General features: G+C 38.1%; 1 protein-coding gene across 2 annotated transcripts in view; it reads right to left on the minus strand.

The window, feature by feature from the left end:
* Positions 1 to 27,701, minus strand: part of RSPO2 (R-spondin 2) — a 161,946-nt gene that overhangs the window by 43,628 nt on the left and 90,617 nt on the right. For both annotated transcript variants that reach the window (XM_060287177.1, XM_030863095.2), the window contains 2 exons: positions 16,968 to 17,111; positions 14,744 to 14,932 (listed from right to left, as the gene is read on the minus strand). In XM_060287177.1, coding sequence (XP_060143160.1) covers positions 14,744 to 14,932; positions 16,968 to 17,111 — 333 coding nt within the window. The remainder of the gene's footprint in view (positions 1 to 14,743; positions 14,933 to 16,967; positions 17,112 to 27,701) is intronic.

Genomic DNA, 27,701 nt, shown 5'->3' on the forward strand with positions numbered 1-27,701 from the left:
ATCCTTTACAGCACTGGCTTTGTAGCCTAAAATATCACTAGGAAGTACAATTTAAAAGCTCAGTTGTTTCCTTGGTTGACAAAACGAAATATCATCTTGTATTTAAAATACTAAAAAAATTTTGTCCTCCTTAGGAAAATCCACATAATGGGACACCAAAGCTTTTTTTTTGGTCAACAGGAAAATTATTTCTCTAAGTTCACGGGTGAAGTAGTTTTGGCTAATAGCTAATTCTGATTTTATCGTTACTAAAAGGAATAGATGCTAAAACATTTTTTAAAAAGTCTGAATGAGTGGACAGCTAGTTCTGAAACAGAGGTATAAAATGAACTTCAATTGTGTTTGTTTTTGAGCTATCTTTGTTTCTTGTTGGACTTCTATCTCCAGGAGCAGACAAATGCACTAATTTTCTCGGTACGGAAAATGCCAGCATGAAAGCCAAATAAAGTTGAGTTTAAGATAATTACTCGAGATTTCATCAAAGCAACTTGGCACTCATCAAAATTCAATCCCAGCTAGCTGATGAGATTTCATCAGGCTGCTTAAGAAGCAGGGAAATAAACAAAAGGAGAGACAATGAAAACAATGTGACAGCTGTCAAACAAAATGCGGAGCACAACATTGAACGCTTCCCTAAATGCAGTGCTGAAACCACTAGTTCTCATCCCCGCCACACACACACACACACATACGCGTGTGTACAAGAATAAATGACCACATATTTTGAATTTTCAATCATCTTTCCTTGTGCTTTCACTGCATAATACTGATTGTGGAATCATTTGTTACCAAGTACTAAAGTTGCATAAAAGATGAACATCTTAAGGGCTGTACAGTTAAAAAAAGTTTTAAAATACGGGTGCTTAAGAGGTCACCTCCCTTATTTGAACTCCTTTAAGCAAGTTCTTAATAAATGTAAGCTATTATAAAAGGAATGGTTCAAATTATGCTACTACCAATGTTACAGTTTTGCAACTAGATATGCTCACATGTCATCCACCTGGTAGAAAATTTCACATAGTGGTTCTTGGGATATACAGGTCTTATGTTTCTGATAAAGTAGAAGTAAACTGGTAACGGCAACACAGTGCACTGCTTCAAACAGGGCTACAGAAGTTAGCAAAATAACTCAACTCAAAGCATATCTGATGACCATATTAGGTCAATCTGTGCACTTAGAGCTGACAATTATACCAAATAGAGGAAGGTCTGAAATGCTACAACACTTGACATTTGAAGCAGAAATTACTTTAAATTACTCAAGTTAGCAGTACCACTCTCAACATGAAAATACAAGAATACTACAAGAAATCTTTGCACACATGTAAGACATGCATATGGTTTCCTTCTACAGGTTTTGACATAAGATGAAAAGAAGAGAGGAAGAAAGGAATGGGAGTCGACACAGTATCTATCTTCCAGGGATTAGCACTAGGGATTACTTTTTACCCTTTCATTTCATCAGAGGTTTATTTCCTCTAGAATTTTCAAGCAACAGATAGTTTGGAAAGTAGATTTTTCTATATGTAGATATTTTTGAAAATAGATGCTTCATATCAGCCAATATCTGTTGTACGTTTTCTGTGTATAAGTCCAAGATAACAATCAAAGACTTATTACTAATTCAAGTTTCTAGTTTTGGGTTATTATCTTGGACTAGACATTCTAATAACTAAATTAAGGCTATCAATGACAAAATGACCCTAGGACTGTTTCACCAAAAAGTGAGCAGAAAAGATGTGAGACCTGCCAGAATTTTCTCCTAGGAGCAAGGAAAGATAATACCTACTGAATAAAAACGTTAAAGAGGCAGCTCAAGACGAAACAAAGTTGTGTTTGGAGCATATCATGTGCTTGTCCAGCTTATACCATATTTAACTGTACATAATTTGTATACCAAAATGAATAACTGTAAACAAGTTAAGGGAGGATTTGGGGTTTTTTATTGGTTCATCATAGAATCTTGCAGAGTCAACCATAAAAAGTAGATACATTGTTGAATCAGTCTGAGCTAAGTTTCATACCACTATTTGGAGAGAAAATACTGCAAAAATAAAGGGCCAATCACTACAGAGAATATGTATGCAAGAACATGAAAACCCTAGCTGCAGTACCTCTGAAGGATTCCCAGAAATTACTATAGGTTGAACAATAAAGAGGCTGTATGGGAGAAAGCTCTAGGTTTGATGTCTAAGCAAGAAACAAGCTTTGCCTTTATCTTCTATCATTACCATGGGGAATTCACTCAGCCTCTCTGCACCTTAGCTTCATGACATGTAAAGGAAGGGATGTAAATGAATGCAACTTAAAGTTTTGTTTTAGAGAAAGACATGCTCCTTTTTCCCCAAAGGAAAACTCCTACGGAAACCACAAAACGGGGACTTCCCTGGTGGTCCAGTGGCTAAGACTCCATACTCCCAATGCAGGGGCCTGGGTTCGACTCCTGGTCAGGGAACTAGATCCCACATGCATGCCACAACTAAGAGCTAACATGATGCAACTAAGACCTGGCACAGCCTAAATAAATAAATAAATATTAAAAATAAAAATAGGGCTTCCCTGGTGGCGCAGTGGTTGAGAGTCTGCCTGCCGATGCAGGGGACAGGGGTTCGTGCCCCAGTCCGGGAAGATCCCACATGCCGCGGAGCGGCTGGGCCCGTGAGCCATGGCCGCTGAGCCTGTGCGTCCGGAGCCTGTGCTGCGCAATGGGAGAGGCCGCAAGAGTGAGAGGCCCGCGTACCGCAAAAAATAAATAAATAAATAAATAATAAAAAATAAAAATAAACCCCAAAACGTAAAAAAAGAAAAAAGGAAAGCTACTCTCATTCAGCCAGGGTGAGGGGCCAGATCCTTACCTGCTGGGCCTCCTCCCCACAAGCCACGAAACAAGCCACACACCATGAAATCCTGAATAGAATTAGATTGAGCACTCTTGGATCTACAGCTAGAGATTTCTTCCCTTTTATGGATCCTACCCTCTCCTCAAGATTAAATGACTGATACATATGGGTTTAAGAAACTGAATTCCCATAGCAAAAATGTCTTTAGATACAGTGAAGCAACACACATTACTGTATCTGTTATACATCTGTAACCACATTCCTAACTTTAGGCTCATTACTCTCTTATGACGTAGGTAGCTAGTTCACTTGTTATAAACTATGTGCCATATGCTAGACCCATGCTTCTTGAATAACTACATACCTGAACTTGAGGTTTGCAAATGAATCATCATAAATGAGCAGAAACTGTCTCCTCCCTGTGGCAATTCTTCAGTCAGTCTCAAATTTTTCTGGCACTGGTTAATCCATGAGGCTCAATTTAGTAACTATTAATTTTGAAGTATCTGCTGAGTTCACTTCTTCTCTTTATTTCTACTCCTTTTGCCCTAATTTCCCCCCTTTTGCTTCCTGACACATACATTATATCAAGTACATTCTCCGTGTTTACATATATGGCAGCATATATACATCCCATTTTTTCACGTTTTTGCTCATTTGATCTTCTCCCTTCACCCTCTACTCATTTTCACTTAGTCAAATCCTCCCATGATTCCAGGTCTATACTCTGAATGCATCACCTCTTCAGCCACTATTAACCTTTTCTAGTCATACTGCAACCTTCATCCCGTTCAATATTTGAGGCTTGCTCTGTCCTAGCCCCTACGCTAATCAGGATACTCAATGGCTGTCCAAGCCATTTCTAGAACTCACTGTTTCAATTTTACCACCTAGATTACACTGTAAATGAGTTGAAATGAGTTTAACTTTGAATACGTTGACACATCTGCTAGCTGGAATGCAAATTAACCTACACTCCCTCTGCCTACCAAAGGCTATTACAATCTTCTCGGTAAAGAGAATAAAAAGGCTTCAAGCCAAGTAGAGACAATAGAAATAAAAATGAATGAACAGTGGAGAAACAGGACTGGGTGAGCAGTTATTTTAAAAAGATAAAATAATAACAACCCACATTTTCTGATCCTTGATTCTGTGCAAGGCAAGGTATGAATGATGTTTCTTAATCCTCTTGGCAATCCTATGAAGCAGGCATCTGTTATTATCTTCCAAATATAGATACTGAAGCTTAAAGAGATTAAATAAACTTCTCAAGTTTGCATACTTTTTAGGTGGTTGAGCAAAGATCTGAGACCTAATTTGTCTGAATGCGAGGAAGAGATTCAAAGGTGGGATTGAGGTCCTTGGTAACTGGGAGGCTAGTGATGCCTTTGGAAAGGATAGCCATCCCCAGAAAAATAAGATCTTGAAAGGGTAGTAAGGTATGTTTCAGCTACGCTTGGTTTGACATGCTGGCAGGATCTCTAAGGAAGATGCCCATCAACAGCCAGAACTGTGGGATTGGGGCCCAAATGGAAGATGAGTCACATCTGAACGAGAGCATGAAGAGGTAAGAGTAAGCCATGGGAAGAATGGAAAATATAGCAGAATTCACAATGGAATTACAACATAATGTAGCAGAATAATAAAAATTCACCTATTTGCATACATGCTCATTTACTCCTCACAATTATCCTGTGACATATTATTATCCCCATTTCATAAATGACTAAACTTTGGGAAATTAAGTAATCTGACCAATGCCATTCAACCAATATGTGATCGAGACCAGTATGTACCAAATTTATAACTCTTTCCACTATTTTTTCACACTGTTTTTTCCAATATACACTCATTCACTGTCACTAAAGGTATAAAACAGAAGCTTGATGAGTATTTGTCAAAGATAGCCAAGTGTGTCTTGAGGGCTTGGAGGGTTAAAGGATTAGGGCGAACAAATACATGAGACATTGTTTCCCACCACACACCACAAACACCACAAATTGATAACTATACCGTTTTCTCCTGCACCCGGCATTTAACTCAGACTCCTTCTCAACCCAGTGTTCCAGGCAGCTGCTAGTAAACGACACGCTAGATAAAAACATCTTAGGTTATACAACCGACATTGGGTCTTGTAGGATCATTTTTATCCTTGACCTGAATAATATTTAATTTTTGTACTTTAAATTGTCAGAGTATTCCAAGCTAGCTGGTAAAGGAAACCCATTAAAAGGTTAACATCATAAGCTAGAAAATAGGGGCTAATACATCCAAGGGTCTTGGTAATGGCAAATGGAAGCAGCAGTTAGAAAGCAAATATAGTTCAGTTAGGGTGAATGCAAAATGTGTCTAGATTTTTAAAAATAAACTGAACTAATATAAACTGGGGAATGGCTTGGCTTAGAAAGTTGGCAGAAAAAGATTTAAGTGTCACAGTGGACTGCAAGTCAAGGCAAAATCCTGCGCTCTTTAGAAGAGCAAAGCATTACAGAAAAATGCATAAACATCAGAACCCAGAAGTATTCTCTGGTAATTCTCCCAAACTCAGGCTCTGCTTAACGCTCTGCTCCAAATCAGGGACATGCAAGTTACCTTCTTCCATACATCTTACTGACACACCCCTCAGTCACTCCCACCTTCAATCAGTGTTCCACTAAAATACTTCCATGCCCCACTGTGTTCAAGGTAAAATTCAAAATCCTGTCCTTTCCATAGAGGTGCTTCGCACACTCAGTTTTCAACTTACATTTTTGCTGTGAGCTGCTATGACTGCCATTCTCAAAGTCTGAGTTCCAGCCAGGCTCTTGGGCTTATCCTCCCTTGGACACAAGAGGTACTCTTTGGCATCTACATCTTTTCCCTAAAAGGTTCTGTCTCAAATCATCTCCTTTTTTTAAGGTGTTTTCCACCCACCTCTCCTAATATGTTTTGCTCTTCAGGAAGCATCCCCTAGCCACAACAGCTAAAACAGGATACTTCTCATATCAGTTCAGGGCCTAAGATGATACTTACATTTACAAATTCTATTTTGCTTCTTCTGTTATTTTGTAATGTGCATTTTCTTCATCCCTAACTAGACTATAAACTTTGGTTTCTATCACTCCCCACTGCCAATTTGCCCATTTCTTTAAAACCTGATTTAAATAATTGATTTGCTGAACCTGTAGATGTGGCCACGGAAAAATCATAGATTGCATTCGAAGCTCAGCTCCATCGCTTAATACCTGAATTATATTGGGGAAGTAGATTCGAAACAGGAATTAGAAGGCAGCTTGTAAAATATTTTAATAAAGTCAATTCAACTCAGTAAGCATTTACTCAAAATCCACATGGTTCTCTCATATCAAATAGCCTTTACAGGTTAAAATAATTGAAGTCCAGCCTTAGAGAAAAAACAAAAATCACAAAAGGTTATTTAAAATGTTAGTGCGGGGCGGGAGATAATCACCAGAAATAACTCTCCATCTAAATATGCAACTTCTGATCTTACTTAAGAACATCTTACTAGGTAGAAAAGACACCTGGCTTACTGACAAGCTCAAAGGGTAACCGACCCTCCATACAAATGCACATTTTCTAGATTCTCTAGATACCATGAAGTTCTAAACGGATCAATATTCACTGAAAGAACCCAGTGGATGACTGCATTCAAATATAACTGGTAAGCCAGAAAGTCCTGATTCCATGATGCCTGTTCCTCTATATCTCACATTTCACTATTATACCTTCAGCTTTTATTGAGGAATAAACACTCCCAAGCTGCTTTCTACCTTCTAGAAGGTAGTGCAGATATTTGTGGTGCAGATGTTGTTGAAGACACTGTCCACCATACTACTCAATGCTCCAGAAGTGACTCCCCATTTGAGAAATCTGTTTAGTGTTTATCTCCCTATGGAACTAGAATATTCCCTTTACTATGAGAATTATTAATTTCCTTAATTCTACGACGTAGGTCCCACAGGTTGCGAACACTTTAATGTGCCTGAAATTGAAGTATTCATATAAATGTGTGTGCCACGTATATATGTGTGTATATGTATATATATGTAGGTATACATCCATATATACATACATGTATGTGTGCATGTGTATCTATTCATGTTTGTGTACATGTATGTGTATATATGTGCTGTGTATATACATGGTGATTTTCTCTCCAAAAGCTGTTTTAAATTGATACTGTATTTTATAAGTAATCATTTATTTTAAATTAAGGTAGAATCATATCCATGTTTTCCCTTTGCCTGGTAGGAAACCCAAGGCCAAATTTTTGGCCCAATTATTTCAACAAACACATACTCATATGGTCTATTTTCCTTGTCAATCCTGAGTTCCTAGTCTAAGTTTTCCCTAGTTCTGATCTTTTAAAATTTGTTTGGCTTTGTTTTGTTTTAGCATGTTATCAAATACTTTTTACATTAAGTTATCATTAAATCGTTTGAGTAACGGGCAGTCTATAAGGGTATAATACCAATTATTAAATGTCTCTTGACTATGCAAGTTCAAGTATTTTACTCCTCATTTCCAAAGTCCTCAAATACAAGAAAATAATGCTGACACACAGGATATTAGGCCGAAGTATTATATAAAGACTCAATTGTAAAGCAAAATCTACTGCCCTTACATTTTTAGTTTAAATTGTAATAAAGTTTGCTACCTGAACCTTTTGCCCCTCTGTGCTGCACAAAGTAATTTTGTCGTCTTAACCACTTCTGTACGATGACAACATGAATCGCTCTGGGATTTGAGTAGAACTCTGTCATTATTTCCACGAAAATGTTTTCTTTCTGCCTCCTAATCCTGGAGGATATCCACAAGTCCAAGTCTAGGTCAATCCAGTAGCTGGAGAAGTATTTACAGGAAATCTCAATGAGCAAACAGCCTGCGCTCTTTTTATCAACACCGTTTAAAAATCCCAGAGAGGTGTCTGATGAGGAAAATAAGTTGTTCCAAGAAATCATTAGGGGTTTATACTTGAGACTGTCTTATCTCATAAGGAAAAAAAAGTCCCCTGTAAGAGGAGCGGGAAAAAAATCTACCACTGACACCATGTGTGTCCTATTAAAGTTGTTTTTATTTTAGAGTGTTGTAAAAATTGTTTTATATATTTTACATTAAGATCAGAGTAGCGTACTGCTGGGTAGAATTCATAAAAGAAAGGCTCCTTTGGAATTTTCCTGTCCTTGCCTGGTTACACATAGACTGTCGGGCCTTCGGTGGCATATGTAGTTGAGAAATCCTTTTTACAAGTACCCATAAAAGAGACTAGTACATGTTGCTCCAGACTATAATTAAGTGGGGCTAAGTAGAGATTCCAGATGGGAAGCTGTAGAGACTGGCACAGAGGTGTGGGTTCGCTCACTCACTCCCTGGCCCCTCCGACAAGCAAGTCTGGCACCAGGACAGGCTCAAAATGCAACTGGAGAAGAGGTTGTCTTATATGCCCTCCGTCAGCCGCCATGTGATGGGTGCTTGGCACGCCCTTGTATTTCTACGTCTAAGTCCAAGATTGCACTTCATCTTGCCCTCTCTGGACTTTCCATGAGCTCCCATGTACAGCACATCGGGGCCCACTTTTCTGCTCCTCAATATCCTCAGACCCTTACCCTCTGAAATGTGAGAATCAGAAAATCTGAAAGAAATCATTGCTAAAAAAAAAATACAGAAACAAAAACAAAAAATACCACCACCACCAGGTGCCCACATAGTTATCCCCTACCCACTTGCCCAGAAAGAAGTAAAAAAAATAAAATAAAATAAAATTTAAAAATTGGCCTGCCGATGCAGGGGACACGGGTTCGTGCCCCGGTCCGGGAGGATCCCACGTGCCGCGGAGCGGCTGGGCCCGTGAGCCATGGCCGCTGGGCCTGCGCGTCTGGAGCCTGTGCTCCGCGGCGGGAGGGGCCACAGCGGTGAGAGGCCCGCGTACCGCAAAAAAAATAATTTAAAAAAATTAAAAAATAAAAAAAGTAGTTGTGGGCGGAGCCGCAAGGGAGGGGATACGTCCCAAGACACTGCCTAAAGGCTCATTGTTAAGACAGATGAGGCAGGAATTTCAGATACTTTAGCTACTGAGAGAAATGTTTGGGAGCAGGTGGATCTTTGTTAAACCTCAGTTTTATAAGATAATCATACATTTACATTTGAGATGTGGCTGCTTATGAATAACTGTCCCAGTTTATAATCACTATAAAATAAACATTACCATTCACTGCCGTGTGTCCAGAGTACCTGGGAAATAGTACAATTTGCTTAATTTATAGTGACTAACACAAATCCCTGATTTTAAAGGAAACAACATATTTAGCATAGCAAAGCGGCAACAAGAATTGCCCTTTTTTAGATGCTCTCTTATTCATATAAAAATTTCAATATCTACATTCCTGACAACTCTGAAAGTTTCAAAAGAAAAGAGGTTTTTCTCTTATCCTCTCCCAAACTACTCTTGAGGTTGGCATGTATAAAACAGACCACATAAATTGCAACTCAAATGTAAACAAAATGTAGAGAAATAAAGAACATATGTCTAAAGCATATTTTCTTGACCCTATCCTACTGAAAATGTGCTTATTTCCTGCTCTTGGTTTAATCCATCACAATCTACAACCATCTTTAGTTATAGTATCTAATACCTAATCCACATGTTGCTGTCAGTTTATATACAGAAAACAAAAATTGGAGAGGTCTTATTACTATTGCCTTTTGAAAAGTAGATGCTTGCAGAGATTCTGGTTCTAAGTTGCTAAATAGTATTTTCTTTTGTATCCTACCAAGTTAAAAGCCACTTAAAAAAAAAAAAGTAGATGCTGGTCAAGTAATGTCAAATAAGAGGAGTGAGTTGTTTTCAAGTTGAAATCATAGGTAGGGGCAAGTTTTTATATTTAAATTGTAGCACAATCCTGAGAAAATACTACGAAAATACGAGGGCTTAAAGAATTGCGCCATATTATTACTAACACCTGAAGTATTGTGAGCTGAGGCAGCCACGAGCAAAAGAGACAGAAAGCTATCTGACCATCTGTCAAAGCATCACCTAAAGTACTTTAGCAGTCTGATTGCTTAGATGGGTCAGAAAGAGAAAGGGCATTCCAGACACAGAGCTACTAAATGTGAGGGAGGGGCTCAGAGCCCCAAGGCTCCTGGACAGCCAGGGAGCAAGGGGGCAGAGAGGAGTGCTGGGTGTGGCCCCACCAAGACAGCCTCCGGGGGAGGGCCATCGTGAAAGACTGCGGATGGAAAGAATAATCTTGAAATCACATTTTTTTCCCCACAACTAATTGAGGACCAAAGATACTAAAATTACAGAAGAAGATGGCCTTAGTAGGAATGGCTGAAGCAAAACAAAGCCAGTGGGCTCAACACTTCGGCACTTGTGAAATGACCTTTGGGGTATGTTTCACCAGCTATTTCAAGTGGGAGGACATTGGGAGGGGGTGGTGATTGCAGAGTGTCATGTTTTTAAAAACTATTTGTAAAACAAAGTAAAATGATGCATTGGGGTGGAGGGAGAGACCGTTTAAAGTCAGCTTCTTCGATGTTGGACAACCATAGCTTTTATCTTTGAATTTTATGATAAGGAACAAGGAAAAGGTACAGGAAAACTTGAGTTTTCTGGGCAAGACGTTGGTCCTACTCTTGGCTTTACCATTAATAACTTGCTACATCTCCATGGACCAGGCAGAGCCTCCTGGATCTCAGTTCCTTCCTCTTCCCTAGTATGTAATGGAAGAATCAATGATGTTCATAAAACATAGCTATTGAGTCAAGAGCTAAAAAATCTTTTCCCTAGGTCTTCAAAAGATCTCCTTCATTCAGGTCTCTGATCAAATGTCACTCCCTCAATTTCCCTGAACACCCTACATAATACACTCCCAATCCAAATTTTCACTAGCTCCTTACCCCGCTTTACTTTTCTTCACATAGCTCCCATCTCCACATGAAATTATGCACTCACCCACTTTTTTATTGCCATGATCCCACTAGAATAAACACCGTAAGAACTTTGAGCAATACCATGCCTAGACCAATGATTGGTACACAGCACTGCTCAATAAACACCTGATGAATAAATTAAAATTAGTTATCATGGAACTTTACATATGGGACAGAAGATTTCAGGTTGAGGTGGTGTTGGCCAATCCTGTGAAAGACTACTGTCACCTCCAAATGACATTCCCACTAACCCCCGCTCCCTGTACGTCAACGTTTTCCAACTTTGTACTGCAGCAACCATGATTTTGTTCTTCCATTTGTCATTTAAATTTCATCATAGCATGTTTATATTTTTCTATTAATATATTGTCTAATGTACAACATAGTCCACACTTGAAAGTCCTTCCATTTGAAACTGCAAGTTAGGGAATTCCCTGGTAGTCCAGTGGTAGGGACTCCACACTTTCACTGCTGAAAGTGTGCAGGTTCAATCCCTGGTCTCGGAACTAAGATCCTGCAAGCCGCGTGGTGTGGCCAAAAAAAAATTTTTTTTAAGTCATGATAAAGCTGCAGGTTATATATTAATAGAGTAACTTGGTCCCAACAGGATGAATTCTATTAGTGTGCTCAGGGTGGGAGGGAGGGGAGTGAAGACAGTTACATCTGCTCTGAGTACAGTCTTCATTTTTAGTAGTCTGTTCTTTTTCCCCTTGTTTCCTATACTCATTGTTCAATTGTTTTTCCTCTGACTCATTGTCAGTCTTTCCCTCTTTCCCATCGTCTTTTACGATCCCCTCCTCTTTCTTTCTCCATCCTCCTGCTATCTTGGTAGCTAAAGCATAGGTCATATGCAGACTTTACAAGAGTCTTGGACAGTCTTTGAGGGTTCACTATCTGTGAAAAGGAAGGAGGAGGAAGGAAGAGGATGAAAGCTGCCAGATGTAGAAGGCTTGGCAAATGCACAGTACAGCTACTGGAAAAGTGGTCAGTTCTTGGTCGTAAAACAATGCTCTTGGGCTTACAGTTCTCTTCCTTACCCTTCACATGACAGCCACAAAACCTACCCATATCTTTTGGCAATTAGTCGTAGAGTCATTGGATTTTAGGACTGGACTGGATCTTAGAGATTGCCTACCTCAATACCCTCAATTTAAAATGAGGAAATAGAGGCCAAGAGAGGTTAAGTGACTTGCCAAGGGTCATAGAATTAATGAGTTGACATGGTGCAGAGACCCAGATCTCCTGATCACCAGACCGGAATCCTGAAGAGTGAGAGTCAGAAAAGCCCAAGGTACTCCACAGATTATGTCATCAGAAATGAAAGAAAGGATAACTAATCAAGAAAAGTTTGGAAATGAACAGTAACTTCAAGTCATACATCAATCCATGACTTAAGACATTTCCAAATATTCTTTCACTGTTTAAAAGCAAATAAGCATACAATAATTAAGGGAAAATAGGCAAAAGCATTACGCTGTTGTTTTTAAATCTTACAGCCATTTATTGTCTCATTTCTAATAGTTTTCAGTGTAATATCTTATATACTTAGGACTACTCCATTTCGCTGACCTCTAACTTATGGCTTCCAGTAATGAAAAGCAGCTGATTTTAATGTGCCCATGCTCCAGTGTGAAGGAGGCTAAGGCTGCGTTTGTGTGCAATCAGGTTAAGATTGGCTCCAACGGGAGAAAAATCCATACATATGTTGAAAAGATCTGAAAAATGCCTGTATTCCCAACCTGATTACGACTTACATTTTTGCATGGTTTGTCAAAGCAGATCACCGAAATCAAGTCAAGATGTAAAATGGGATAAAGTGGTTTTCTTCTCTATTCTTCCATTAATCCCCGTGACCTATTGGAGAAAGGAACTTTTTCCTCTCTCACCTGAGGCAAGGTGGGATACTCCACTGGAAGTTATGCCAATTTTTATCAATTGGTGCTCAATTTCCAAAATTAACTTTCTAGTTTTCATTTCCTACATTTGTAAATTGAAGTTATTTTATTGCAGAGTCATTTTCCATTTCTATCAACAATCCTATGTTAGTTCCCTTTTTTAAAAACATAAAACAAATTCCAATATAATTTTTTAAACCTACTAACTTTAAAGTTTACTCAAAAATTGAATTTATTAAACTGAATATGTAGATACGGGATTAGAGCAATAGCTAGTCTCTCCTAATGTCTATCCTAATAAATAATATTTGGTAAAACCTAAATGTAAATTAAATAAGAGTTCATTGCTGGTTCACTTGTCAAAAAGAGAATATTAACAGATGATACATAAACATTTGTTTTGACATAATTTTAATTGTTGACAGTGTCAGGTTATATCTATTAAGACAATGCACTGTTGCTTGAAGCATAAAAAATAAAAATGCAATAAACATTACAGGTTAAAAATTTAGCTGTTACCTACAAAATTCTCAAGCAAGGCTGGGGCTGAGTCAAAATAGTTTCAGAGGGGAGGGGAACATGCTGGCTCTTGTTACACATAAGCATGTTTGTTATAGGAGCATTTTCAGGTTAATTTTTGCTATTAACGTAAACCACAATTGGGGGACCACGTTGCTGGAAGAGGAATGGGGGGGTAGTTATATAAACAATATACAACAAAGAAAGTCTTTATTTCCAATACCTGAATACATCAGGTTTGTTTTTAGGTACAAGGTTGCAGGTTAAATGCTCTCAGCTATCCAAGAAGTGGCTTATTAGTTTTGTAAGAAAATATTTTCTTATATTTTGACTGAAAAATACCCAGTTTAACTGAACAAAACCATCCTTGTTAGTGAAAAGCAGACCCAAAAAAACTTTGTTTCAAAGACTCAGCAAAGAAAAGCAAAACTAATTCAAGAGGAAAAGCTGCCTTCCTAATAGTAGCTTCTGAATCTGGATCTAATAGTTCTCAAAGGCCGACTGGAGTCTTCAAGTCTTAAGTTTTGTCTTCCTCCATGGATCATAGACATTCTCTATGAGGCAGCATAATATGGATATAAATCCATTCTAAGCAGATATATATTCCCTCTCTGGGCTATAGCCACGAAGCTGAAAAGCTATGCCCAACAGGAAGAACGAAAGCAAACAAAAGTTTTGACTGTTTCACAGGGCAATTTTCTAAACACAACTTTCTTTTTTGCTTTCCTACTTTGTGCACTAGAAAAATCCTAACTTCATCTTTGGCAATGCGGCATCCGCTAGTGATAAAATAAATAGTAACAAGAGATTATGCTTTCAGAAGCACAGCACCAGCGCTAAGAACTGCATTTCGACATACGGACTCGGCTCCAGCCAGCACCTGAGCTATGTACACTTCTCCTAATTTGTAAGTGGGCCTAATCCTGTTATTACAGAATAATTACTACAAATCAGCACAATTACTACAAAGACACAAATAAACATACACATACCAGTAGCTCTTTTCCACAAATTATTATCAAAACAAAGAGAACCGGCTAATTGTGGTAACATGAAGACAATGTTTATTCCTCCCAGTGTTTGGGCAAGTTTATTTTAAGTTGTCATCTTCAACTAGTAATGATACAGATGATTTTACAGATTCCATAAACCTTTCTAATCTAAACTGTTCTCAGCTGAAAGTTGGCTACTTCTCTTAGAGCAAAGGCCTGATTTCACGAGAACTGGCTTTTATGGTACATTAGCAAAAAAAAAAAGAAAAAGTAAAAAACCAGCGCGCACACACACACACACACACACTTTTAGAAATCTCATTTTAAAAGCTCATTTGTAATGTAGTCTTCTAAATTATTTTCAAGGTACCATGAAATTAAATATTCACTTTACATTCTTCACAGTTTAAGCATTCGTCTCTAAGGAAGTGTAACGTGGAATATTCACACCAATGTTATTATCAGGTTTCCCTCATAGATAAATACTTTTTTGGGAGCGAGAGTGATTAGACAGGAGGAGAATTCAGAAAGCACACAGCCCACAATAGGGATTATCTGAACTCACCTCCTGGACAATGCCTCACGGCCATCTTACATCTCCTGGATTCAGCGATCGTTGGACATGGTATCGTGTCTTTTGCTGGCTTTTTAACAATTTGCCGTGTTCTGGTTTCCAGACCCCACTTAAATCCACATGTGCGATTATTTCTGCTACAAGTTCCCCATTCACTCCAATGGCCAACCTCACATCCTTCTAATAGAGAGAAAACAAACACAGATGACAATTTGGTATACATTTCTCCACCATCACCAAATTTACATAGCAGTGTTTCTCTAACTCCCCCACCTTCAGATACCAAGAATTAAGTTGTACAGCCCACAAGACCTGTATACACCTTTCAGGAACTTTAACTCTTTGAATTATGAAGTTATAGATAAAAGTAAATAACTACCACATAAGTACTTTAAAAATTACTATTTGTCTTAGTTCATTTTTTGAAGGGATGCTACTGGTCCATTCTAAAGACATTGAAATATATAATCTTTAAAAAGTTCAACAGCTAAAACCTACAGTAAAAGATACTCTTTTCATACCATGACAGGACACAAAATTTTACAGGTTAATTCTGCATGCACCCCCCCCCCCCGAAATTCACAAGTGTGTTAGTTTTATTTTGGAAGTAAGTATATGATGAAAAGGATAGTGAGTGTTTCGCATTTTCTGATTGTCTCAATTCTTTTAAAAGGTGTCTTACACTGCAGTATATATTTCTTACTCCCTAAATTGATACCGCACATTACCATAGTTTGAAAAGTAAACAAATATGGTCAGATATTTGAAAATGTATGTTTTGCCTAGATATGTAAGCTTTTAGCATCCCCTTTTGTAAGTTCATATAGTGGAAAAGTAGGTTACTCTCCAATACCCTGCGATGAGAGGAAGGGGGAGGAGATAAAAGCATAAAAATATGCGAAGTTAAACCTCCTCATCAAATTCACCATTAAAAACCCCATCACACTAGCAGATGAGGACTCAGGCCTAGAATTAGTATTTCCACATTCCAGATCTCAGCAGGCGTCATGGGAACTCTTAGATTTTTCAAAGCTACTTAAGATTTTTATTTAGGGGAATGCATAGGACTCTATGGTTAATCTGTTAATAGTTAAGGGTTTCATAAGCATTTCCACTGAACATTTGTAATAGGTGTGGGTCTTGCCTCTCAAAAGCGAATTCAACGTACTGAATATGCTCTTCTAGTGACTTTCTTATTTTGCAGTAAGGTGTTGCCTGTATGCCTGTATTAACTCACACATATATAGGAATATATGTACACATTTCTTCAAAAACCTCTCATTTAAATGTGTTCTCTGCAAGCTTCTGAATACATAATTACAGACTACTTCAAAATTTCTACAGGGAAAACGTTCTCAATTTAACTCTCCGTTTTAAAGAGATGGAAAGCCTCATTTAGAATACACTGCTCTGTTGTACACCATATCAGATGTATAACATGTCAAATAAAATTCAGGCATGGCAGGGGTGGGAGTGGTGAAGATGCCATCACACCTAAGATTAGATTGAGGCATTTATCAAAACGTAGGTACTGACAGATCTTTACCTTTTAATCAGTGGTATAAAATTACCGAACTTTTTTTAAACACTCAAAAAATATAAAATTTATAAAATGTGTATTCCTAATTATTACTCACAAACAGCATATATATGTATATTAAATTATGCATTCTACATATCTAAATTTAGTAAAAGTAAAATTGTTTTAATGCACTTTGCAACATTCAGTCAATCACCAACAAAGTACATTTGGCACAAAAAATCTCTTCCCAATTGAATTTTTTTCATACAAATGGCTAAGCAAGAAACTCCATAATTAACACATGTAACAACAGTGACAGACCAGCTAACCACACGGCACGGCTTGAAAATCTTGTTTTTCTTCTAAACAAAATGCTTTTCTCTAACGGTTACTAATAACTTTATAAGCTAATTAAGAAATGGATGTATTACATAGATAATAAAAACATTATTCTCAGCATTTAAGTGGTTTAACTTAGATGTAAAACTAACAAATTTTGAAGCAAAATGTAATATATGATACTGCCTAACAGCATAAAGTCAGCAAAGAACTTAAATAATTTTCAGTTCGAATAAATAACAAGAGAACCGATTTGTTTCTATGATGAATACATCCAGCATGCATTCTTTTCCCCCAAGAAACGGGTGTTAAAATAAAAGTTGAAGTTTGAAAGTTACATGGAAAACTACTCACCCACACATTCCATGGTTTCATCTAATGGTGCAAAACCATCTGGACATTCCTCAAAGCAGCGGCCTCTATGCAAATAAAAGCCTACTTTGCACTTGGTACAAAAGTCTTTGCTAAAGCAAGAATCACAGTTTTCTATTCTGCATCCTAAAAACAATTTTAAAGAGAAAGAGAAAATTTCAGTCAAAAATTTACTGGTTTTGCAAATAAAACTTTCACAAACTCACCGGTTAGCTCGACTGGAATTCTAGTGGTCAGAGAAATATGTGTTCAACTCATTTGTTTCCTCATGCCATCTCCTTCTAAATCACTCCTACCTCTTCCAACAGCTCACCACATCAATAGGCTAAGACAAAATTCCAGCCCGGGGCCCTAGGCAGCATGAGACCCTTCAGAAATTTTTGCAACTCCAAATGGGATTAAAATGAAGGATTAAAAAGAAAAACACTCCCCCTACAAATTACATTGCTGGTGGGATTGAAATCTGTTCTGCTCTTCCAAAGACCTACTATGAAAAACACAATGGGAACAGTCTAATCAGTATATTCTGTTCCAAGACAGTAAGTTAAAATGCTGTTTAATGCATTTACTTTCATCAGAGGGTGTCTTAACTAGGAGGGGTACTTTAAGTCATTTTTTGGAAAACCCATAATACATTTCCTTAGTCCTCACAACAGTCCATCAGGGTGAGCAGTGGTACCCCTATTTTGCAAATAAGGAACCTGAGACTTAAGCCACAAAGCTGGTAATGGCTGAGTTGGTTCTGAAAGCCCCCAAATGGACTGTCTTCTAAATCTGTTCTCTTTTCTCTATAACACACTAACTGAATTTCGTTGGAAACAGTTGGTGAAAGAGAAATGCTTTCAGTTCTGCTAGGTGTGGTTTTGAATCCCAGCTCTGCCCTTACCAGCTATGTGACTCTGAATGGCTACATGCCTCTCTGAGCCTCTGTTTCCTTCTGTATAAAACAGGGATGTCACTGACTTTACAAGGTTATTGTGAGGATCTACAACAATATATGTAAATCGACTAGCTCATAATCAGTAGTCTGCAGATAGAAGCACCAGTGAATTAGAAACAGAAACATGTATTTTTCCACTAAACCATTCACATTACAAGGTGTAAAAAGAAGCAATAATTTACAGGCTTGTATTCTAGGTCAGATTCCCCTGTATTCGAGGAACAGCTGGGCCAGAGGTAATTGGTTTGTAGGGGTGAAAATAAATAAACTCTAAACTACTCTTCAAGGAGAAGGAAGGAAAGGTCGGAGAATTGGTTAATTGAAAGGAGAGGTTTTCGACAGATTACAGTACATTACTACTTGTAACAGATTTAATTGATGGCAATTAACAGCACATAAAGCTCTACGAAAACTCCCTGGCAACACTTTTATTCTTTTAACAAGCCTCTGAGTGCCAGTACTATATTTGGTGATTTAACGATTCAGAAAAGCTTTAAAAACTAGTTTCCACAACCGAAGATATAATTGAATAAAAAATATAACCAAAACATGAAATCATTGAATATCAAAATTTTGAAAATTGAGAAGATAAAACCAGAATACAAACACTAAAAAAGTTTGTTAAAATAGATTACATTATAAATAATGACAGTTTCTAGACTTATAAAAAGAAAACGGCAATCTTCACCTTTCAAGTTTGAGTCTAAACATGTCTGCATGTATTAAGTGACCACCATGAAGCAGCTAATTCTTCTAAAGTGTTACCCAAATTTACAATTGGAAAACCAACTATGTGTGGGTGAAAGTCCATAGTCAAATTACACTATTGCTCTTTCAGGGGAGGATGGTGGACACAGAAGAATGGTTTATCACCTTATAAAATGTTCATTTGCAGCCTTAAATGCTGTAACCTATATTTTTATAAAACGGTGGTCTATCGCTGGTCAGTAGCTTCTTAATCATGGTCAAAATACATGACCATCATGTCCACAAATTGTTGGTTTTCTTGCTACATTTTTCGAAAAAGCAAGCAGCCCTTCCTGTTAGCAGAATTATTTTCCAAGAAATAATGATAAACATTCCAAAGGATAAAACAGACCTAAAGGGTGAAGAGAACAAGGCATTTATATATTTTTTTAAAAAAAGGACTATACATTTCATAAGTCAATTGTTATGTATAAGATCTGATTGTTTTTTGTTTTTTTTTAACATGGCCTGCACCTATGAGCTTTTAGGCCAAAAAGTTATAGCAATAAGCATTTGGAAATAATTTTACAAGGTCCTTTCCTGATCTTTATTGTTACTTGTAGCTCCCTTTCCTCATTTCATTCCATGCTCCTAAACCAGTTCACAGAATGTGGAATTTCTGAAATACCTATCATTCTCTCTAAAGTCCCTTAGGACTTCTTCAGGCATAAATCTGGCTAGAAGAAAGCTTAATTATTTGTCCTCAAATTTCAGTACAATAAAAATCTGATGAATTCAAATTATAAAATACTATAATCATGAAAAAGCACAAGGTGAATTATAAGCAATGACTGAGAATAAGCTGTGAGCCCCATCATTAAATGAAAAATGGCAAGTGGCAGGATATATAGAGTATGATGCAATAAAAGCACATATACACGTGTATGTGTACATATATGAAGTAGCGTGAGAAGTTAATTTGGGAAGGGGAAATAGCGGAATTTTGAAATGTTAAAAATTATATTTCTGGGCTTCCCTGGTGGCGCAGTGGTTGAGAGTCCGCCTGACTATGCAGGGGACACGGGTTCATGCCCTGGTCCGGGAAGATCCCACATGCCGCAGAGCTGCTGGGCCCGTGAGCCATGGCCGCTGAGCCTGCGCATCCGGAGCCTGTGGTCTGCAATGGAAGAGGCCACAACAGTGAGAGGCCCGCGTACCGCAAAAAAAAAAAAAAAAATTATATTTCTGAGTCATGTGAATCTTTTTAATTGCAATGTATTTGTGTATTAAAAGTAAAAGAGAAAAAGATATTTCAATATACATTTGTGACCTACTTAAATATACAGAAAATGCCACTGTATTTACATTCTAAAAGAAATTCTTTTGATTTTTAAACAGGCAAGAATGAATAAAGGAATGTTATCCCATCCCAATTTTTTTTTCAGATTTGGGAGCATGAGGTTATACCCCTTATGTGATAATGCTGAACCTGCCTTAGCCTTCAAAATAATCATTTGACCATCTCTTGCCAGTGTCCTTTGCTTTCATATGTTCAATGGTGCTTTCCAAATCATTAGGAAAAAAGTTAAACATTTTTTTATTCATTGAAGCATTTAAATAAAAGCTCTGATTGGTGCAAAGCTGTAACCACGTCAAGAGCTCCACTGATCTTCCTGGTCTCCGTCACTCTTCGCCACAACGTAAAACCAAAGCAGGCCGCCCACATACTTAGCAGCCTGAACTGACACAATGCGTTCACTCACAAACACCTTTGAGCCGAAAAGTTTTTTGTTTGTTTGTTTTTTGCGGTACGCGGGCCTCTCACTGTTGTGGCCTCTCCCGTTGCGGAGCACAGGCTCCGGACGCGCAGGCTCAGCGGCCATGGCTCACGGGCCCAGCCGCTCCGCGGCATGTGGGATCCTCCCGGACCGGGCCAAAAGCTTTTTAAAGCTAACAGCGGCATAAAACCAACTACACTGCCAGTCTGCTTCTTTTCAGGGATTCACATCAATTCTACTAACTCATTTTTTCATACAAAAGTAAAACAGGGCTTCCCTGGTGGCGCAGTGGTTGAGAGTCCGCCTGCCGATGCAGGGGACACGGGTTCGTGCCCCACTCCGGGAGGATCCCACATGCCGCGGAGCGGCTGGACCCGTGAGCCATGGCCGCTGAGCCTGCGCGTCCGGAGCCTGTTGCTCCGCAACGGGAGAGGCCACAGCAGTGAGAGGCCCGCGTACCGCAAAAAAAGAAAATTTATATATATATATATATATAAAACATTCTCATTACGAATAAAAATTCAAAACAGTACAGAAGGTTTAAAGGAAAAGATAGAAAGTCTTCCTTACCTGATGACACATCGGGCCTACTCCCCAGAAATAGCCACTGTATTAACATTTCAGGAAAATCTTTATGTCCATTTTATAAATAAATGAGTTTTAAAACACCAATGGGATCATTCAACAGACAGAAAAACTTTTCAAAAATTTATACTGACTAAGAAAATGGGTATATCAAACTTTACTAAACACGGGTCTTGTCTCTAGAAACCTGGGCTTTAAGTCCTTGTTCAGAAATACAAGACCCTGTTTTATCCAATTTACATGCTTCTAAATTATAGTGCCTCCTCAAAACTGTAATCCACCAAGTGAGGGCTGCCAGTATCGGTTTAAGTAAAATTATTGTCCAAGTAAAACTGTGTCCAAATGCAATCTGATGGGGCTGTCATTAGGCAAGGGAGGCTTGCTCTGGCCAAGAAACAGAAAAATAGCCTGGGTACCCTTTCTGTCCTTCCACAGTAGCCATACCAGCTCCATTATAACATTTCTCAAATTATACTCTAGTTCAGTTCAATAGCTCATTCCAAACATCCTCCAAAAATTGAGTATGTGCCAGGTTTTGTGCCATTTTATGAGAACATAAAATTGTAACACCCATTCCCTGTCCTGGAGGTGGAAAAGCCAAAGAGAGGGGGCCATGTGGCACTTTCAGGGCATCGCAACATAGCACAGGAGATATTAGAAGCATGTGCTGGGTACATTAGAGGCAGAGAAGATCCATTTCTGTTCTGCCATTACAAACTTTTTTTTTTTTCCAAGCTCTGAATTCCTTGTTTCTAACACAGTGCCGGACACGTGGTCGAGTTTTAGTGCTTGCCAAGTGAATGCCATTTAAAAACTCAATTCCTTTATATTTAAAATCTCATTTGAATGCTTAATATGAGATTGTTTCAAATGCACTGTAAATATCTTTCATAGAGAAAGAAAATCTATGGTTGCTGGTAAAGGACTACAAATCTTATGGGAGGAACAAACAGTCCAACACCTGAAAACGAGTATAATGGAGAACGCAAATATTGATGTGTGGCAGGTCATGTGTGCTATGGAATTTGGAACCTCCGCTGAGCAGGTCTGAGAGAGACAGAGGGGAGAGCAGAGTCCTGGGAGGGCGACTCCTCCATCGTAACACAACGGCGATGGTTCACGTAGTGCGTGACACCCGATGAAGAGGGGCCGGAATGAACTGGAGGTTAGATGGGTGACGTGGTACTCGGCTTTAGATGGCTGTGGGTGGAGAATTTCACCTCTTGTTTTATTCAGTTTCAAAAAAGGAGGTAAAATTATAAATTATTTGTGGTTTTAAGTATTTAAGTAACAATTAAAATGAACAAAAATGAAGTAAAGTTCAAATTAGGGCTTGGTCTAACTAGCAGTAAGAGGTCCCCATAGATTACACATGAGAATAACGTGGTCAAAATGGTATCTGGTTTGTTCCCTCATTTTGGCAGATAACAGCCCCTCGGAGCCAGGCGCCAGGATGATAGCTAGAGGGAGAGATGAAGAAGCAAAGTTCCTGCACTGCAGGATATTCTGTCTACTAATAGGAAAGGTACCCAGGCAGGCAACAAGGTAATAATGTAACTACGCTAAAGTCTTTACAGTGAACTGGGGAGAGGGTATTTTCAGGAAATTAAGCTACCTTAGAGCAGGGATAGAGGGGAGGTAAGGAAAACCACTGAGAGTCTCATGCTCTAAGAGCTAACAGTCATAGGGAAAGGAGTTACGGTGAATCAACAGAACCAACAAAGTGGGTGGAGGAGAAGATGAGCTGAGAGAAGAGAAAGATCCAGTTATCCCCCTCCCCTGCCTCTTCCTTTGGTGCCGCAGCTCTCAGGGCCTTGACACACCGAGAGTTTTATTTATCTCCCCAGCAAAATCTAGATGACAAAAACCACCTCTTATTTGAATATCTCAGAGCGGCTAATAATATAAACAAAAAAATGAAAACCTTAAATGAAAAACAGAGAAAAAGCAGCCTCTGTTCAACCCAACTGTGAACACATAATTCTATAGGTTACAATCAATTATTAGAGAAAGGAAAGAATCAGTGAGGTAGAGAGGACCTCAGACACACACTGAGGAATCTGTTATTTCTTGGGCCCCAGGGCTGTGGGCTGCAGGCTCCTCAGCACACTGTGAATATCCAACCGCCTCTTGTTCTCTAATTGCCCTTTCGTGTCAGCTTCCTGGCACCTCCTTCAGAACGTGGCATACACACCCCTGGTGGGCGGCTGGGGGCGAGATTTAGTCTTCAGTTAGCAGTTGCAAGGATCAAAGAGCATCAAGTCAACCCCTGGAAAACCCTAGAGGTTTCTTGGCCCAGTGTATACTAACATCTGAACAGATATTAAAGGGACAGGTTGTTCCAAAAGACATTTGAAATTAGACTTTTAGCAGTGTTTTCACATGGAAAGTACTAGACTGTGCAACTTCATATGAGGTTTCTTAAAATTGTTTAAATATTTTTAGGCTTCTCTAACAACTTCAAATACTGCTGTTTAACATTCCTTCTCAAAACTTGCAATGGTTTATAAATATCCCTAAATAAAGTTTTTAAGCTTTATGTTACACAAATCATGCCTTTCTAATGTGTACTATTGCAGTAATCCCATTAGAGTAGGGGCTGATGAAAACTTATGACCTAAAATCTAAAATTACATTTTTTCTAGTAGGGTCTAGTTACATGCAGCTCATCAGAAGCTTCATTATATTTCAACCTAAAGAAAATAAAGGACAGATTCAGAGGTTTCAGGACTCAGTGTTTCATACTTACAACTGAGCTATTTGAATGATGATGCAGTAAACCAGCATTAATTTCACTAAATTAAGAGAAGATCCAAGGTAGAAGTCTGTGTAAAACCCACCAGAGTGGATTTAAATAAAGATTGCCTTTATTAGCTAGGAGAGTTAGCATAGAGTGAAATGCAACTATGTCAAGTGCAGAACAGGACATTTCAAACAAGAGCCAAGGCAAGGAATAAGTACTATGCTGAGAATATAGTGGCCTTTCAAATAGTACAGTGGTGAGCGGGTCTGAGGTTACAGTCTTGGCTCCCTTACTGTTGTGTGACCATCAGCAAGTCAGTAGAGCTATCTTTGCCTCACCTTTAAAAAGGAGGTAACATCAGGCCCTATCTCAGAGTTGAGAGAAGTCAGAGGTTTAATAGAGGCAAAGATCTCAGCATAATATCTGAGAAGAGAACGTGAGCTATTATGAGTATAAAAATTTGCCAACTAGGATAGTCCAAGATGGCGGATGGAAGGAAGCTCAAATAAGGTACCAAGACACTGTATGTATATGGGTATATGTATGTATAATTATTTTAATTCTATATCCTATACATTCATATAATAAATTTTAATTATATACATATGCGTGTATATGTGTGTGTATATATATATATATATATATATATATATATACACACACACACACGCATACATACATAATGTACTACTTAAATGAAAGGCATTATCCAAAGACCACTGTCTACAGTAAACATAGTAGCTTTACCCTTGTTTAGGTCATACGGCTAAACAAACTGAATACAATCATTTGTTGAGTACCTACATAGAAAGTCATCTACTTCAAACATTCAGAGCCAGGATTTAGGAAAACTGAGATCTAAATGCAAGTCTGAATTGGGGGGAGGGGCGGGAAATTACATGCTCTTTGTGCCCTACTTCCTTCCCCAACAGATAGGAGGAGAAAATATCTGACTTACCTATATCATATCTTTGTTCAGAGTATCAAATTAAAGGTGAGAACAAAAAGAAAAGGTTAAAAGATACCACATAAAATGTGTATTACTTCCTAGAGCTAAATAAGCCTAACCTTCAACAAATACTGCGTCAAACATGCAGCACCCACTTCCAAGCGCTATAAAGATGTTCAATTTATGAAGTGCACTAAACATGGTCCGTCATGGCCGTTAGGGCAGTGACCACAAGGATGGGAAAAATCATGGCCTGGGAGTAATTTTAATTCTCAAATTGCAGTTAGGTAGGATGAATGGACTCAATCCAGAAATGTATACATTGCTTTTCAGATAATTATAGAATTCTGTTTTATATGCCCAAAGTGCCCTTTATTTCAACTTCACAGGATATATATGCTATCAAAAATTGTTTCCTCCTGATTTATTTTAACTTAAAGTGTTACAACACTTCTTAAAAAAAACCCCTCAAATTTGTAAAATATGTTGCTGGGAGCTTCACTGTGACATCTGACTATTTTAAAAATTATATCTTGCCCACCCACACAAAGAAATCTGAAGAAACACTGAGGCTTGTGTAAAATCATGTGGTCAAATAATAAGGAACTATAAAAATGTTGGCCTCATTTCTCATATGTTCAAGTGATGGATATTTGAAATCATTCTCAAAACAACTGCAATTAAAACTTGGACACGTTTGCTGGGAATACAAAGCTAGGTGTTTAAAGGGCTTTTTTCCCCCCATCTAAAGGGGATGAGAGAGAAGGACAACTACCTCAGAATAAAATAGGAAAGAAATGTGACAGTAATGAAAAAAGTTAAAAAAATTATAAACCAAATTAATATCTCTTATCAGATTTTAAATTCCTACCAGTAGCAGATCTCTCATCTTGGTTACTCCTTGTGCTTTTCCTTTTTTGGTAAGTTGTCACCCTTTCATATTAAGGTGGAACCAAGGCAGGTTAATAAATTTCAGACCTAAAAAAGACTTAGTTGAATTTTTCCAAATGTTGGAAAATGCAAATCTCTCCACCCAACTAACAGTAAAGCATATGTAAGCTAATATATGTCTTGCCCTCCACTCAACCTCCATCCAAGGAAAACAAGGAGACTCTCTGAATCCCTTCACCCTCCAAATAGGCAAGAGCAGGAATAGGCAAACTTTTCCTGTAAAAGGCCAGATAGAAAGTATTTTAGGCTTTGTGGGCTACACCGTCTCTGTCTAAACCACTCACCTCTGTTGTAGAACAAAAGCACCCACAGACAGTATGTAGGTGATTAAGCATGACTGTTTTCCAATAAAAATTTATTCACGAACCCTGAAACTTAAAGTTAATATCATTTTTGTGTGTCATAAAATACTATTCTTTTTGAATTTTTCCAACCAATGAAAAATTTGAAAGCTATTCTCACCTCAAGGGTCCTACCAAAAAGGTGACAGGACTGATTTTACCACTGGTCATAGTATGTTGACTATGATGCCTAGAGAATGATGGAAATCCATGGAGTACATTGAAGGAAAAAAGAAAAGAATTTCATTTTTAAAACACCAAATGGTAGCATTAAACTTAGAGAGGCATAGTGATGTCTTATACACACCATCTGGCAGTGTGTGTAAGACAAATATCAAATGAATTTGAGGACTCTGAAATTATTTCAACATAGGGATAATATTACTTCAATGTTTTACTTCAATGTTTTTCACAGTATATTGATAAATAAAAAAGGGTGACTCCTTATCAGTTAGTAATAGGTCAAAATTCCACCCTATTTTAATAAGCTTTTAATTTCTTGATTATGTGTGGCATTGACTTCTCAGCGAAGGGGTTGACTGAAGAGAAAAAAATAATTTTACAAAATAATGTTTTGGCTAAAACCTGCATCATGTTTATATCTAGTTCTATGGTCTGATATCTTTACCCAGCTCTGTTTGTGAAGGTAGCTTTGATGATAGAAGTAGATACAGCCTTCACTGTGCCATGTAGTGGCAGGCAACACTTAGGCTCGTAAGTGGACTTCTCAGAACTTCTGTTATCTGCTCTGTAAATAGGGATAATACTATCTCCCTCATAGGATTGTCAGCAACAAATGAGAGAATGTACAGGAAAGCACTTTAAAAACTAAAGTGCAAAATAGATGCCTTACTTAGACAAAGGGAAACAGAGCACAAGGTAGCATCTGCCTTTAACAGAGAATGATGCTGTCAAACTTGGGTCTATCCTGAAATAATAGGCTCATTCAAGAGAGCTACCAAACCCACAAGAAAATTAAATGTAAGCTTGAAAAAGATTTCCTCTATTAAATATCTGAACAGACTTTTAACATTCCAAATATTAGTATCATCATTTAAAATTTTTAAATATAAGTAGTATTGAAAATCACATAGCCATGTTTACCACAGGGAGGAAAATATACATCCTAGCTCTTAGGCTATCTATTTGATATAATTTGTCATCCAGATCAAATAGCAAGAAAGAGTACTCTTTGAGTTTTCTCTAGCATTACCCAATACAATTAAAAAAGGGTCTCTCTTGCAACAAGTAGTCATGGCACTGCTACCCTAGACCAGTATATTAAACATCTGCAGTGTGAAGGTGAATAACCGTAACTGAAGTTGTTAACAGTATCTCCAACCTGGCCTACATCGTAAATCCTTGATAGTTTAACCATACCGGTGCTTCAAATCATAATGCTCAAACTAAGATTGCTCGACTGCAGCTGCATGAGGACCTCTGTGATCTTTCAAAAACACAAGTTAGTCATGTCATTTTCTTGCTTTAAAATTTTTCAATGGCTCCCTTTCACTTCCAGAATCAGTTCAAACCCTCGATTTTCAAACACAAGATCCTTCTTGATAGACATACCCATCTACTATCCTCACTTCATCACCGTGTACATTTCACCCTAGCCATGAAGTTTCCTTAAAACTCCCCATAATCTCCCAGCACCCAGACGCCCATGACAATAATTCTTCTCATAGTTGTTAATAACTATGTTCATTATAATCACCCTATTAAATGGAGAGCCCATGAAA

The sequence above is a fragment of the Globicephala melas genome, chromosome 17, assembly GCF_963455315.2.
Source record: "Globicephala melas chromosome 17, mGloMel1.2, whole genome shotgun sequence".
NCBI lineage: Eukaryota > Metazoa > Chordata > Mammalia > Artiodactyla > Delphinidae > Globicephala > Globicephala melas.